This window comes from Rhyacophila brunnea, unplaced genomic scaffold (genome assembly GCF_057557595.1).
Source record: "Rhyacophila brunnea isolate RB1 unplaced genomic scaffold, BYU_Rbru_1.0 scaffold_13, whole genome shotgun sequence".
Lineage (NCBI taxonomy): Eukaryota > Metazoa > Arthropoda > Insecta > Trichoptera > Rhyacophilidae > Rhyacophila > Rhyacophila brunnea.
The window spans coordinates 21882775-21900311 of NW_028232785.1; the positions used below are offsets into that span (position 1 = coordinate 21882775).

The 17537-nt window shown below is 35.0% G+C and overlaps 1 protein-coding gene across 1 annotated transcript; it reads right to left on the bottom strand.

Annotated features, from left to right (window-relative positions):
- Nucleotides 1-618: 618 nt before the first annotated feature.
- Nucleotides 619-2938, bottom strand: LOC147076918 (uncharacterized). Its single transcript, XM_085940942.1, has 5 exons — nt 2860-2938; nt 1965-2075; nt 1796-1867; nt 1565-1699; nt 619-815 (listed from the first exon to the last, which is right to left on the bottom strand). Exons 1-5 carry the CDS (start codon nt 2879-2881, stop codon nt 619-621), a joined length of 537 nt encoding a protein of 178 aa, XP_085797068.1. The 5' UTR covers nt 2882-2938.
- Between the last annotated feature and the right edge of the window lie 14599 nt (nt 2939-17537).

Below are 17537 nucleotides of genomic sequence, written 5' to 3' on the forward strand. Positions count from 1 at the left end.
TTTAGCATTGTGATACACCCCTGTTACAGGCGGGCTTCTCCCGGTGTAAAATAATCATTTAGTAGCTTAAGTCGAAACGTAACCCTGACCTCTAGAAACGGCTTCATAAAACATCTAATCTGATTCCTTGCTCAACCACGTAAGTATTTCTTTTAATTTAAAAAGTAAAAATGATGATGGATGAAAGAGATAATTTTAAGACTAAATATAAGGATTTAAATATAATAAATTTTGCCGCGCATTGTGCGTGAAATCCTCGCGCGCCGGCGCCAGGGTCAGGCTCGTGATTCGCCGAATCAAAGATCACGCGATAAAATTTGGCCAATCACGAGAGTCCTTTTTTTGCTGGATGGCGTCGGTACGAGGAATTTAAAAAGAAAGAAAAAAGGATGTTAGTAAGCGTCCCCTTTCCGATAGGTACGGACCTGACGACTACAACTGTAAAAATCCCAAATATAATTTGTAAAACTAAAAATTAAGAAAATGTAAAATATAAACAATATCACGTTACGAGCACGAAGGACTGTGTTTTATTTACACTCCAACCGTTTGAATTTCTTTTTTTGTGAATCCGGGGTTCGATGGACATCCGAGCTAGCCGCTGGAACCCCGGGGATCTCAATTGCCAACAGTCCCTGAAGCTCTAATATATTCCATTCCAGCATTATATTCCTTCTTGTAAATATTTTTCGCCCAATTATCTTCATTGCGCATACGCTTACGTGTTCTCTTCTTTTGCACATTGTCTTCTTCAATTATTTCTTCTATTGTGACATTGTCGCATACAGCTTGTTCTTCAAAAGTCGTTGGTAGTACTGAAAGTATATTAAAAGTATTAGTCAAGGCATTAACAAAAACGATGCATAAGTGCGAGTGAGAAAGTATTCGGTACCCTTATAATCTCTGCGACACGCACTAGAGTAAGATAAAGGTTTACAGATCTGGGAGATGGTTTGCTACGGTGTAGCCGGCAAATTTTAGCTTATTGCATAACTAAGCGTCGATAACCATGTTGCTAAAATTGCTATTTTTTTGTGTTAAACATAAAGTCAGTGGTACATATTTTTAGTTAATTAAGTAGAAAAGATGGTTCTGTGTGTTTTATTAAAATATGGTAGCCGTACTGATAAGCAAGAAGATGGTATTACGTTTCATAGGTAAGCTGATTCGCCATGTTCGTGATAATTTATTTGTATATTTATTATATATTTTAATATCAGTGATCTAGTGTTTCTTTAAAATAACTTAAATTATGGATATCTTTACCTAATGGTTGCATTTTGACCGCTTAAAAATACTATATAACGTAAAAAAAAATAGAAAATTATATTTTAATTCTGAGCGTCTAGTGCGAGCACTAGCGAAATGGTCTATGGTCTCAAACATTTGTGTACGAATGCGTTCGCTCGCCCACAAACCAAACGCACTGCACGCGGCTTCATTTAGCAATGCAACGGGTGGCGTCTAGATGTATCTATAGTCTATACCCAATGGTATTAGTCCATTAAATAAAAAGATATAGGTAGACGATAGTTATAGGAAATACATACATGATGTAACTCACCAATAAAATTATCATGACAATCATCTGTATTTGATATATTATATCTGGTATCTTGAGATATTATATTGAGATCTATACCGGGAATCATCAATATCTCCTCTGTGACTTCAATTTGATCTCCTGTTAATGGAGATTCTGTAAAATTAATATAAAATCAAATGATTAAACATATCCAACAAAGAACAGCTAAGAAAGAAATTGATAATACAGGGATTTTGATAAATAGCTTACCAGGATGCGTATAACAGTCAGTGAGTCCTTCTTCTGGTAGAAGTAGTTGGCCACCGTCAATTATAGGTGCATCTGAAATGTTAATCAAACATTGTATCCTTTAATACCAATATATAAGCCAAAACTGTATTACATTCCAATACGAATTGTCTATAATGTCGTTACTTACAGTGAGGTCCATGATAGCTGATTATTTCTTGAACTGTGCTTGAAATGACAAGGCAACTTGTCTCACCATTACTCGCAATAGTCACTAACTCTTCTGGTGTCAAAAAATCTTCTGTAATAATTAAGGGGGGACATGCTCAGCGTACGTCAATGCTTTTAAAAATTAATAAATATAAAAAATCTTAACACCAAAAGAATACTATTTTATGTAATAAAAGTACTTTATGCAGTCATCAAATGTTTAAAATAAATATAAAGGATAATAAGGCTTTAAAATTATGTGAATAGATTATCTACAACGTTGAAGGAATGTCCAGGATCATGCTTTGAAAATAGCATAAAAGCTCCATTTTGACGTACGCTGAGCATGTGGTGGGCCGTTAATAAATCTTGCTCTACAAACAGATAGATACAATAACATGAGTACCTAATAAGATGGTAGGTATAAAGACCATCAGATGCTTAATTAAGTAGGTAAAATTCTTCTTTAATCCGCGTTGACACGGTCCAAGTACGATCCAAGTACACTTGGATCGAGTGCCATCCAAGTGACAGCTTCATACTAATTATTCCTATCCAAGCTAAGTTGGATGAGTAGGACGCGGTCCAAGTAGCTTGGATAGGAATAATTAGTATGAAGATGTCTCATACGAGTACACTTGGATGGCACTCGGTCCAAGTGCACTTGGATCGTACTTGGACCGTGTCAACGCGGCTTTCACCTAATAATAATCTACACTTAAACATTATTATTGACAACGCTAACACGGTAGTATTTAATAAAAACGAAATAAAGATAGAGAATGAAGCCACACGATGACAATCAATGTCAAATTTACATTTTGAGGTTAACTTATTGAGGTTGGAAAAACTCTAGTAATATCAGTTTAACTCACCAGATACCTCAGAATTATTCATCTTCCGGGATTCACTTAATGCCTATTCCATGATACGGTTTGCTCTTCCACTCATTTTCGGTACCTATTTTATATTATTTTAAGATCGAAATCGAAATAACAGCACAAATCGCACGCAACAAACCGCGGTAAATGTCAGATTCAGTTGGCGCACTTATTTTAATGTTTCCATATTATACAGTACTACAGTAGCATTCAAACAAGTTTGTGCAAGCAAACATATTTCTATAAGGAAACATTTGACTTGTTTCTTGAAGAACTAAGGATTTAGCGGATTTATTTGTGTTCGCTGGTGATGAAGTCAAATAGGCTTTGGTTTTTAGTTAATATCTATTATTTCTACTATCAATTATTAAAAAATTAAACCTTAATAAATTATAATATTAAGGCAATAATTATTTAAAACTGCTTTCTACAAAAAAATAATGTATTCAAAGGAAACATTTCATGTACGTAAAACTTCAAATGCGATTTACACAGAACAAGGTTTTTTGAGTTGTCATTAAATGTATTGAAAAATAACAAAGAGATTGGAAGACCAATCCCTTTGAAAAATAACTAGCTTTCAGCCGTCAACATTATAATTAGCAGCTTGTCAGTAAATAAAAATCATCCCAGCATTCAGTGTTGCCATATTTTGAAAGTGGAATTATAGTACAGAGCCTCGAAAATTATAGTATTTGGGAATGAAATATAGTACGCGTTATCATCTGTTAAAAATGTATAGGTTTTTTGTAACCTATACATTTTCAACAGAATGACAACGCGTACTCTATTTTTCCCCCAAATACTATAATTTTGGAGGCTCTGTACTATAATTCCACTTTGAAAAGACGGCAACACTGCCTCCAGCCTTGCCAATGCCATATGCGCCGTACCTGTGCTGCCAACCGTACTATAATTATAGTATTTGTACTATAATTTTGAAAATTTGGAAAAAGTTGGCAATAGATAAAAAAAATAGCGCTAAAGCCAAGGCCTGAACAAAAACAATGCATAAGTGCGAGTGAAAAAGTATTCGGCACCCTTATAATCTCTGCGACACGCGCTAGAGTAAGATAAAAGGTCTACATTATGTGTGAGTTAGTTTCCAAAAGTATCGCCGGCAAATCGTGGTGAATCGCTTCACGTAACGTCGATAACCTGCGAGCTCGTGTTGCTAAAATTGCTATTTTTTGTGTTAAACATAAAGTCAGTGGTAAAATATTTTTAGTTAATTAAGTAGGAAAGATGGTTCTGTGTGTTGTATTAAAATATGGTAGCCGTACTGATAAGCAAGCAGATGGTGTTACGTTTCATAGGTAAGTAAAGTTGATACATGTTCGTGATAATTTATTTGTATATTGTTGTATAGGTATTTTAATATCTTTACCTAATGGTTGCATTTTGATCGCTTAAAAATAATATATAACGTAAAAAAATAGAAAATTATATTTTAATTCTGAGCGTCTAGTGCGAGCACTTTGGGCGAGCACTAGCGAAATGGTCATGGTCTCGAACATTATGTAGACGAATTAGACATGCGTCGTTCTCGAACGAACGTATCTTTTTAAACTAATCTATAGCCAGCGAAAAAATCGGTCCCGTGTCACCTGGCGCTTATGTCGTTCGAGGCGAACGAGATTCGCGAGAGTGCACGCGCAGTATAGGAAGAAACGTGGGTGCGAAGAACATGCTGCCAGGCGAACTGAATAATATGTCGTTCGAGGCGAACGAGATTTGCGAGAGTGCGCGCGCAGTATAGGAAGAAACGTGGGTGGGTAGGACACGTTGACAGGCAAGTACTATACATTTTATTACAACAACAAAAGACACAATTGACCTAATCTGTCCGAACAAATCACTATCCGTAATTGACCTATTCGGTCGGAGTCCTTAATAATTGACTCATTTCTCATATCGAATGCGTTCGCTCGCCCACAAACCAAACGCATTAAGGCACGCAGCTTCATTTCAGCAATGCAACGGGTGACGTCTATATGTATCCATATAGTCTATGGCTAAAGCTGTTCGGGAGAACTAAAATACCTCTTGAATTTTTCTCTAAAAAAAACGAGCTGTTAATCACTTTCCGTTTGAATTATTTCCTAAAAAAACGTGACGTGAACTACCTACCCAACATTTTAATATTTGTCTAAAAAAATGAGACGTTATTAATTACCTTACAACTGAATTGTTGTCTAAAAAAACGAGACGTTAATAATCACCTTACGTTTAAACGTTTTGTCTAAAAAAACGAGACCTCAATTACTTACGCATAATTTTTCGAAAATACAGAAAAGTATTCGTCATTCAAAGCGTACTATATTTATGCCGAAATACTATAATTTTGGAGGTTCTGTACTATAATTCCACTTTGAAAATATGGCAACACTGCGCCGTGCCAGTCATATTGTTTGTTTCCATCATTGACCTTTGACCAATACATACCGCCGTGTCAGCCGTATTGTTTGTGTTCGTGCATTTTTCATTGAATAACCGTGCCGACATTATTGCATGTCATAGCGTAGTTTACATTACATACATCCCTCTGGAGCCAGCAAAAGGGGAAGGAAAAACCAGTCGGGGCCACGTGCCCTGCCCGAGCTTGCGCCCCCAGCCTGTGCCACGTGTTTTGCGCCCCGTGTCCGGCGTCGTGTCTGCAAGTAATATACATTGTTCAGACTTCAGCTTGTCTCGTCGGGTCTTACAGGTGATTGTTCAAATATATAATACGCAATATAACGACATTTATCGTGGCCATCCCAAGCTATGGGACGCCAACTGCGCAGAATACAAAAACCGTACATGTAAAAGGAATACCTACCCTCAAACTGATAAGCGAGCATTTCTCCACGTTGGCCGATGAAGTCTTAAGAAAACTACACAACCTGAGGTGTCAGTTCACCAGTGAGCTGAGTAAGACAATGCGCAGGCAGTTTGGCGAAGGTGTGTATTTGACGAAGAGGCCATTCTTCGAGGCACTCGGCTTTCTGCAAGGAACCAACTTCATCCAGAATTCCACCGACTAGTATTAGTGCAACATAATATAGTAATCTGCACACCACGGCGGCTCTCGTAGTGCAGTGGGTAAGGCGCTGGCCTTCCACCTGAGAGTTCTGGGTTTGATTCCCGGTCATGACAAAAACATTTACTTATGTGTTTTTCTCAAAGCCTGGGTGTTTGTGATTTTTCAAAATTACTAACAACCACCTTGTACGAAAAAGCAAGGACATGGTTATTAATAATTCAAAGAAAAAATCTGCACACGTATATCGTCATTGTCAGTTGACGTTCCTTTATCTGGAGTATCTGAATGATTGACAAGATCGTCTTGTACTTTGCCCAAGAAATACAAAGTATTCAGCGCCAACCCCACAATATTTCTAAGACATCGATTGACTTGCTTTGCTTTACACTCCAGCTACATGATTTGTCACTTCATGTAGAAAAACTATGAGAACGCTAATATTTGCACAAGCACTGTGTTTATGGTACCTAATTAATATTCAATCGTTCCATAATATAGATGTAAGATGTGTTTTCGTATTTTTCGCTATCTGTGTGTACCTATGACTATTACTTATAAGGCCATATCCGCAGCTCTCTTCTACCCGACGTAACAGCTCTAAGTTTCCTTCCATCAGCAGCGATTAATATGGAAATATAATCAGGTTGTTCCAACATAAATATGGCATATTAGACGTTGGCTGTCATTCTTATTTGTTTTTATTCAACTAAAGACTACAGTTTACAGATGGTGTTAGTTATTTTTTAAAAATCAATCAAACCATGCCTAAACCAAACCATAATAGTTTTGGTATGTTATGGGCGGTTCGACAAAATAGAGCACACTTTTTCAATCATATTATTGTTTTTGTTGAATTACGAATACATACACATCACGTTGTTGGTTAGTTTTTAAAAACTCATCAACCCCTGCCTAACCAAACCATAGTAGAAAAAAATATTCTATCTATAAAAATCCAACGTTATGTAGGTATAGTTGAATGGCATAATTTTAGATATTTTATAAACGATTATTTTTTTACTACAATCTATTACAGTTTGATTTTCGTAGAGTTTAATTGAATTTAAAAATAAATAACCAACACCATCTGTAAATTGGAGACTTTGTTCAATGATTACAAATACTTATGACTGACAGAGTTTATTGTAGACTATATTATGTCGGATCTTAACAGCCTACCTCCACCCTTCGCCACTGATATACTGCCATTTTGATTAGTTTTCGCTTAAAAAATTATCTACCATTGTCCCGATTATAGCAATACCTTTATAGTCAGTCATTTAACTTTTTTTATTTTTCAGTTCAGGAAATACACCATGAATCCGATAGCGGCAGGGTAGACTACTCGAAAGCGGATGCCACTCAAGAAATAATCACTCTGGAAGATGAGCACGATGCTTTCACGAAATACTTCACGGCTGAACTCAGGTTTATCGGCCAGGATGGATTGTATCTCAACATGAAAACTCATTAAAATAAACGAAGAAAGAGAGAGCTTCTAGAAGCAAACCGTCTGGTGCATGCACCAACCTACTCCACGAGCGAGGCCTACCAATTACCGGATTCATCATTGTTTTCATGACAATAATCATTGAGGTGTTCAGGATTTAACGGATTCCTACTTCAAAGCTATATAACAACTCCAGCATTCTTGTTGTAATGGGTTACATAACACATTACATTTGAGCCCAAAAACTGAACGGAACTTCATTTTATATGAAGCTTTGTTTTTCATCAATTGCATTGATTTATTTTTATGCAATTTCTCTAATTTAATCCATGTCCGCTCCTTAGTCGGAGCATATGGACACGGTACGGCTACAAGAATACCTCTTCCCAGATCACCATACTCCAGTAGCTCCGCCGTATACACCATGAATGGTACTAACGTCAGCAGAATCCAGTAAGCTTGAAGAACAGATAAGATAGTACAAGTCCAACATTTTTTCAATTTCAAAATGATTTGCTACATGGAATGAATAATAAAATTATCCGCTTCTTTGGCGGGTCTCGTTGAGGGACGAGACCGCTGTGATGGGGATGACCAGAAGGTGTAGATGGAGAGTCGTCAAGAAGATAGATGAGAAGTGGATATTTGGTGGTTGCTACGGTGGATTCACAAAGTTATCCACCAACATGACTCCTTTCGTGTATTCTAAGATGATTAGTTCGCGAGCATCTATGTGGGCATATCTTGCATTTGTTAAGTTTTTTACAAGAATGTGTCACCTTGCGTTTATTAGGTTTTTCGCCAGAATATGTCATTTTATGTCTTTTTAAGACTACTAGGTGTGAGTATTTCTCAACCTTTTTACACTTGCAGACCACTGAAAATAGGAGCGACGTTTTGCGGACCCGCATACTTTTGCATTTATTAGGTTTTTCACCAGAATATGTCATTTTATGTCTTTTTAAGACTACTAGGTGTGAGTGTTTCTCAACCTTTTTACATCTGCAGACCACTGAAAATAGGAGAAATTTAATGTTTTGCAGACCCGCATACTTTGCATTTATTAGATTTTTCACCAGAACGTGTCAAGACTAAGTGAGTGTTTCTCAACCTTTATACACTATATACTGTGAAGAAGGTGGAGTGAAATCAAACGCTCGGTTTGTTCGTCACGATAAGCATTTATTGCAAAAACAAGGTGAAAATTTGAGATTTAAAAGTAATAAATCAGGTATAACATAAATCAAATTGATACGAATACATTCATTTAGGGCATAGTCATATGGAGTATATATTTCCTAATGATTATTCTAAAAAAAAATGGTGACATAATTTAGTCCTGTAAGATTATACCGAGCTCCGCTTGGGGCTACGGGGCAAAAGGTGCCCAGTATGACAACCACTGGTTGAACCTTTATAGTCTTAACTACTCGAAACTTCTTACCAATCCTCAAGTATGCCCTTTACCACAGACAGTGAAGTCTTTTGGTATTATGAGAGGACTTTTTTTTTGTATTAAAAGGCGTTATGTTGCGCAATTGAACAACAGATGGCAGTGGTATTTATAAATAAAATTATATTAATTTAAAATTGAGGATTGGAAGGTCGGGTACAGGACGTATGGGGTTGTATTGGTTACTAAATCAACCTGGGCCAAGAAGAGACCAATATATTCCTATATTTTAGACGCTATCGTACACAGGGGAACTTATCACGAGGCTATACAATTAATTAATTACAAGGCGGTTATGAAGGAAGTACGAAGAAAACGACGCAGTCCCTCACAGGGTTATACAATATGATTTTTTTTATATATTACAACTAAATTATACGGGTAGCATGGAAAAATAAACGGAAACAGAAGAAAAATTTCAAATTTAATTATTAAACCACGTAATTCTTTCCGCTGCATCAGAAATGCGTCTCGAGTGAGCACTATGGTGAAGCGTCGGTGAGATTTCCAACGGATGGCAGGGTTTCGCTGAACAAAGCGGGATATTCTAATAATTGAAATGACAGAATCAATAATATGACATATATCGTGAAGAGGGCATAACACTAGAATGAAAGTTATAAACATAATATTACTACACTTAATCCTAGTTAATATCATCATCAGCCGGGGTCAATCCACCGCTGGATGAAGGTCTCCCCGAGCTTTCTCCAACTCTCTCGGTCCTGTGTCGTTCGCTGCCACGTATTTCCGCCGAACTTAACCAGTTCGTTGATCCAGCGGCTTTTAGGGCGACCCTGTGTCCGTTTCGTGCCCCATGGGTACCACTGGATGACGGCACTTGTCTAGTGGCCGTCTTTTCGGTGAGCAATGTGCCCCGCCCATCTCCATTTCAGCTGTTTGGCAACGTTTATTACATCGCGTACTCCTGTCTGCTTCCTAACCCATTCGTTTCTCTTATGGTGTTATGTCCAAATACCCCCATGGAACAAAAATAAAAATCTCAGAACTTATTCTTTGGAGGCCAACCTGACACTGATCATGGCAGCAATCAGCAAGGGAAGGCAGAGGGTGCTAAGAATCCCCGGAAAGACGGTAACGGCTGCCTACCGATGACCATTGCCACCTAGGCGATATAAACAGGGGAATTTATTCTCAAACACACAACCGTCCATTAATTAACAATGAGTTTCACCATTAGGTTGCATGTGAATATCTGTAATATAATCGTAGACGCCTAATAATGAGGTGCCAATTCAATCATAATAATTTTAATATCGACACAGAATAGTTTTTAATATTAACCAACCACAATGTAGTGTATAGATTTGGAATTTATAACAATCTCGGATGAGCTGACTCGAAACAAATAGATAAATGAGGTATAATTATTAATTTTACAGAATTTAAAGAAAAGGCACAACGATAAATAAAGATACAAGGTACTCAAGTTTGTATAGCGGGCTGATGGCTTTGGGACCTTCGGATGAAGGCGCTGCAGTGACCCAGGTGTGGTCTGTAGATCGCCGGGGAAGAAAAGCGAGCTTCTCTTTGTTCCAGCCTATTTAAAACCCCCGTGGCTGCCATTTTGTGGGAGGGGCGCGTGTTGGTGCCTGTGAGTTTTCCTATTCGCCGCTAGAGGCGGCTGTCGGCGGGGTTTATCTCAGGTTATAATTGTGGGTTGATTTTAGGTCTGCTGTTGGCATTTTGAGGGGTCCTCTCAGGTGTCGACTCCATGGTTCTTCAGGCTTTGGGGCTGTACCTGTGGCCGTTATTCGCTTAGGTGTCCGGGGTCCTCAGGAGAGTCGTCGGTAAGGCAATTTTTGAGTTGCTGTTTAGGTTGCCGCTAGCGGTCGCGAGGTGGCATTAGTATGATTGTTTTCGTAATCCGATGACCGCGGCGGGAAAGTTTGATATTGTTTAAAGATGCCGGCGTAATTATGATTGCCGCTTAGTTATAACATTAATTAGTCACATTATTAAGTCGATTGCGGTGGATATTCGAGCGGTAGTGTCGAGTTTATCGGATCTGGGGGCGTCAGGTTATTCCGCTGGTACGTACATCTTTTCTGTAGCAGGTGTTTTTTTTATTTCGACTTGCACAACATGGCAGGTATGTTTCTGTTAATCTGTTTGGGGCGCTTTGGCCTTGAGATGCTTCCGTCGCGCCGCTTTCTATAAACAATCGTTGAGTACAATCTTGGCGCAGGGGTAAACATTTGTACCGCGGCTGGGGCATACGTTTTGATTTGGTTATAATACCTACTGTATACATTTACACTTCCTTACAATGTTATGTATTTCCATGTGTATACCCATTGTATGTATGTATGTATGAATTTTGTAATGACCTTTCATAATATAAATAAATAATTTTAATGTAATTTGAATTTTTTTTTTATTATTTATTGCAGTTCTTGTCTGTTTAGTGGAAATTTATTTTTGATAATGACTTATATACCTACTGGGTTATTTTTTAGGTTAGGATGTCATTCTTGAATTCATGAATTTTGCCGAAATCGGCCATGAAAATTGCCCCTGTTCCCGACTGGCTTTCAGTAAACAGACTTAATGTACCTACCACTAATGATTCGTCAAAAGATTTTAATGGTAGCCTCAAAACAGTTCAAACCAGTCTTATCAATCATTATATTATACCTAAATCGCATTCTCACAAGTTAAATACAAAATATCCAATGCATACATAAAATCCTGACAACCAACAACTCAAACTGATATGTGTTTGTACAAACTATGTACCAATCACAGAACAGATTAATAAATAGAATTCCGATAGGCTATATTCCAATACACTACATTTTGACGAAGGGTTTTGAATGTTTGAGTGTCCTATGAAAATTAACCACGTATTACTATAGACGTGCATAGTGTGTATTGCAACTTTCAATATTAAATGAGCGTCAATGCATAAACCGAATATAGTTGTCAGTATTCGACGTAATATGACGTATTCTTCCACAGTCGAGGTCGGTTATCTGCTTCTCCACATCCGTTAGGTATTTCAGTTCTCATTATTTCTGAGTTTCCTGGTACCAATAGTACATATATATTTTTACTTACAGATGTGATTCTGATTCTAGGCCTCTAAATGAACAATTGGTTATTAAATTATTGAAATCTTATCCAAAGCGAAAAGGCAGGTTTTATATTAATTAATGGGAAACCTATTTACAATATACTATGGTATGATGTAAATTCAGTGCTGATTGATGATGGTTGAATGGTTTATATCAAAAAAATAGTCGAAAGGTTTAATGAGGTCAGAAATTCTTATGGTTAAAAAATGAATGACAAGAAAACAAAATTACAACAGATTAAAAAATCTGACACCAAATACCAACACATGTTTTGTTATTAACAACAAACCGATTGTAAGTGTGACTCATTATAAATATTTAAGAACGTGGGACAATGAGAAAAGGAACCAGTTTCAGGAAATAACAATTAGAATTGAGATCACAAGGAGTGCATCATTAGCAATCGAGACGCTAACCTAATAGCGCCTGTAAACGTGTATTTTAAACTATCGCAATAGTAATTGTTTACTCGTAAAAGTGCTGAATGCAAAGAGATTGGACTCCTCCCACAGAGGTAGCACACAAATGTCAGTGCGTACTCGTTTTGCGAGACAAAATTTTATCTCTCTGAAATTAGGTACACTTTGCTGCAAATGGGCATTACTCGGACATAAAAACGCCCCAGAGTATTTTTTTTTATCAACACTTCAGCATCAATCTTCAATCTCCTTGGCTAACTGTCTCTCCAATCTCATTCTTCAAGCCAGGGGCATGCCACTCAAATATACCTACTGGTTCAAAGTTGTCTCTCTCTAAAGTAATATTCTGTCTCTCTCTATCAACATGGTGTAGCTGGCGGGCTTTTATTTTAAATAATCTGGTGCATTGTAATATGGTAATAAAAAGTCAAAAAATTGATATAAGTATTATTTTTATTGCAGAAATATAAATGTACAACAAAAAATAATAGTACATAGCATGATAAATGAATAATATTACATAGCATGATAAATAAATAACATAACATAGCATGATAAATGAATAATATTCCAGACATGGTATATAATATTACATATTACATTATCACAAAATCATGACAAATATAAATTTATCAAATACAATGAAATTGTGAATTACATTAGGATTTTACATATTTCAATTAATTTAAAAAACTGATTATTGTTCTCTGATCAACAGCATTTAAAGAACATGATGATATGGGATTGGGGAACATGGTTTATGGGATATTGATTAATATTCAAAATTAATTGTTTATGTTATTTATTATGGTTAATTTCGTGTTAATATTTTATATAATAATGAATGTTCGTTTATTTATTTAATATTGCTGGGGTATTACATTATATTTAATTATTTTTGAGATTTAAACAATAGGAAAACCCACTTATTAAATTTGTACTACCGTACCTACCTACCTACTTATTTTAGGAATAAATCATGGAATATATCAAAAAAATGAATTAGAAAAATGTCACTTTAAGAGTATTGCATTTATTATTTAATTATATTTGAGGTCTAAACAATAAAAAAAACATATTCTAAATGTTGTATCATGATAGTTAATTTGCGTACCTACTTATTTTAGAAAGATATCCTGTAATAGTGTAGGTAATATTATACAAAACATAAATTTAAAAAAATGTTATTTTTTAAAAGGGTAGGTATTACATAATAAAAACAATAAAAAAACCTACCTACTTAATTTTTTATCGTACTTTGGAGGTATTAATTATTAGTTAATGTTCGGTTAGGAAAAAATCGCAAAATTAATGGCAATATTCGGCAAATTCATATTTTTATTTCATCTGGCAGCACTGCTGGCGTCCACAGAAAAAATCGAAAGTTTTTGACGTACATAAATATTAACGGCTAATTTTATATACAAAAAACTAGTTTGTTCTAAAACAAAATCAAAAGCGAAATAAGCAAACTATATACTTTTGTGTCCAGTACATACATATTATTATGTATTAATTATAATATTATTTAAACAATGTTTAACAAAAAGGGTGCCATCGAACAAGGAAGGATGTGTATTTTAAACGTAAGTTGGCTACAATATTGCATTAAAATGAAGTATTCATACATCTGCACTATATTTTAATATAATAATTAATATATACACTATATAACAAGCCAAACAACAATTACACTCGACATACATACAATAATACATCAAGCTTCCTCTCAAACATGAATGTCAATCAATGAATCGTAGAAAAGTCTATTAATATAATAAACCCTTCTGCGTGGGGTCTCATTTCTCTGAGAAGCAAAACCGTAATTTAGTATTATTTTATATTTCAGCTGAAGCAGTGCTTCGTCCACACCCAGAGAAGAATACAGAAATATTTTTACAGTGGGTACCTACGACTCAGCGGTGGCCATAAAAAAGAATTAGATGCGACTTTTATATGTACCTATGCATCGTCGGATATGTGATTTTCATTTTGAGTCCTGTTCGTAAAAAAATGTGAGTAATATTTTTAAATAATGTACCTACATAACGCAGTAGTTGGGACTTGCATGGCGGATACGCATAGCCAGTTGAAAGAAAGTGGCGAATCTGCCTGAAATAATACTAATTACACGGCGATGCAGGGCATTTTTGACGTTTACCATTTTCACAACCTGTTAAATGGCACCATACATTGACAACATCGCGTCTCGCTTACGCTCGAAGAATGAGATTAGCGGGACAGTCAGCACTTTTAGGTGTAAACGGTTATTTTTGGGATATTTTAGTTTACACACTATCTTCAACCATGTCTGATCTTAATAGGATCATATGGGCCTCCACAGGATGGAGGTTTGTATTAACAGAAGTTGTTTTTACGAGAAATGGATATCAGCCACTTGCTCAACCTATTAGGTCCATACTCCAACTCATACACAAATTGAAAAAAAATATGTGTACTTGTCAGACTCGGGATTCGAACCTGGGACCCACAACACTATAGGCTGACGCTTAAGTCGCGCGGCCAACGTGGATGTACTATTGGTGCCGGTAAATCCATGCACATGGAGCTATAATGTTATATACTCGTGTGATCCATTCTGTATACACAAGTTATAATGAATCTGTGGACACAAACTTTATTTCAATTCTCCTCGATTTGTTAGGTATGGTAAACTGTTCTTCAACGATTACTAACGATGGTGAATATTGCACGATTTCAGCTGAACCTGCAGAATCGCCAGGAACCCTAACGATGCAGCAAGAGCTTCAGTTGGAGACGTCTAGCACTTCTGCTGTTCAGAAAGAGAAGCGTGAGTAATTTTTAAGTTTTTAGTTGCCTTGAAGTACATAATTACTAGTGCTGATTGACACAAATCGATCCTATCCACACAACTAAAAAATATCAATACTTACCTACATCAATTGGTAGGTTCACAAGGTGCTAAATTGACTGGAACCGACTTGCAAGAATAAGAATTAAATTATAATGTATACACATTACATTTGGTGTTCTCAAAAACATCATAGCTCTTGTTTTAAATTAATTAAATGGGTAACAATTTTTTATGTGACTTCAGGCTTTACAGCCATTTTATACTGATCTGATTATAAGTAATGGGCCGTTACCATGACTAACTATACAAAACTGAAAAATAAAACATATACTGTAATAATTATAAGTAAATAATACATTGTTTTATGATGTTTCAGATAAAACATATGGCTGCATCTTAGCGCGTCTTGGTGTCCCTTGTGTTGATCAACTCACCCCCAAGGCAGAATACTTTCTCTGATATTTTAAAGCAAATACGTTTGTGTTGGGTTATAAAATAACCTCTGAAGATTGGATAAATAAATATACATAATAATATATCAATCGCTAAACCCGCTCTAAATGTTTACGTAGTGATTGACAGACTAATCTTGTAATTAAATGATAATTTAATTTATAATTTAATTTAGAACAATATAGCCATTTTTCTATGCCGATAAACCCGTGACGATAACATGCAATTAATAATACTTAAGTACATACCAAATTAATTATAGAATTTCCAACCGGCTGTATAATTATTATAATATGTCTGTATCATCATTGTTAAACTGTTGAAATTTGAATTATGACGACTAAATCCTAATTGAATTATGATTTTTAAAAGCTATTGATCAGAGAACAATAATCAGTTTTTTGGAGTAATTGAAATAATGTAAAATCTTAACGTAATTCACCAATTTCATTGTATAATATATTCGTCGATGAAACTAGAAAAAAGTGACTCCATTTTAATCGAAAATTGACTTTCAATGCCATCTAGTGGCCGTTAATATTTACCCATCTTGCAAATGATGTAATTCTATAAAAAATCTAACATTGTTAAACCATGGATGATTAAACTCCATAACCATTTATGTTTGTATATATTTCTATAATAACCATGATGTTTTTGTCTCCTGCAAAACTTGTGTACGCTCTCAATTTTAACTCGACTCTAAATACAGTTGTACCTAGATGCTTTTAAAAATAAGTTGATAATTAAGAATTTTTTGGTTTATATACATTTTGTGGAAACATTTTATTTACTAACATTGTACAGCAAAGAACTAATATTTATCTAAAAAGATATGTAACCAATTTACAGTAATTTATTTTGAATTGTCTTTTTCTTAATTTATGCTAATGCAGGCGCAGGCGAGCGAAAAGTCTGAGGACAATAAATCATCCGATTTGTCTATGCTTCGCTACTGACTAACAGACGAGTAAAATGGTCGAGCTTTTACAGTTGAGATAGTTAAAACAAATCGTAATGTCGATCGTAATCGATAATCGTAAAGAATTCTGTTATTTATATGTGGATTTGCATAAAATAATATAGCAGTGAGAATAACACAAGTTTTACGTTTCCTTTTAAGAATTTCATGCATCCAAATTTTTAATAAAATTGATTAATTTCTCATTTTCTGATATCTAAATTAACAAATTAATCAATAAAAATGTTTAAAATAATTACAGCTTTTTTCAGTTCGAATCATTGCATATTAATGTCAAAATATCGAATTTACGTAGTGAGTGACAAACGAATCTTGTAATTAAATGATGATTTAATTTATAATTTCTATTTAAAATAATACAGCTATTTTTTTAAGCCAATAAACCCTTAAATGCAATATAAATTAAACATGGCATTTTCAATAATCGGTTTTTTTCAGTTATTTAATCAAACAAACTAATGAAAAATAGTAATTTATCTCTGCTAATACAAAATCATTAATTCTGAGAATTTAAAATATAATCTTTTCATGACGATAACATGCAATTAATAATACTAAGTACATACCAAATTAATTGTATAATTTCCAACCAGCTGTATAATTATTATATGTCTGTATAATCATTATTCAACTGTTGAAATTGGGATTCTGACGACTAAATCCTAATTGAATTATCAGTTTTTTGAATTAATTGAAATATGTAAAATCCTAATGTAATTCACAATTTCATTGTATTTGATAAAATTTATATTTTTCATGGTTTTGTGATAATGTATTATGTGATATTATATACCATGTCTGGAATATTATTAATTTATCATGCTATGTAATATTATTTTTTGTTGTACATTTATATTTCTGCAATAAAAATAATACTTCTATCAATTTTTTGACTTTTTATTACCATATTACAATGCAACAGATTATTTAAAAAAAAACCCGCCAGCTACACCAAG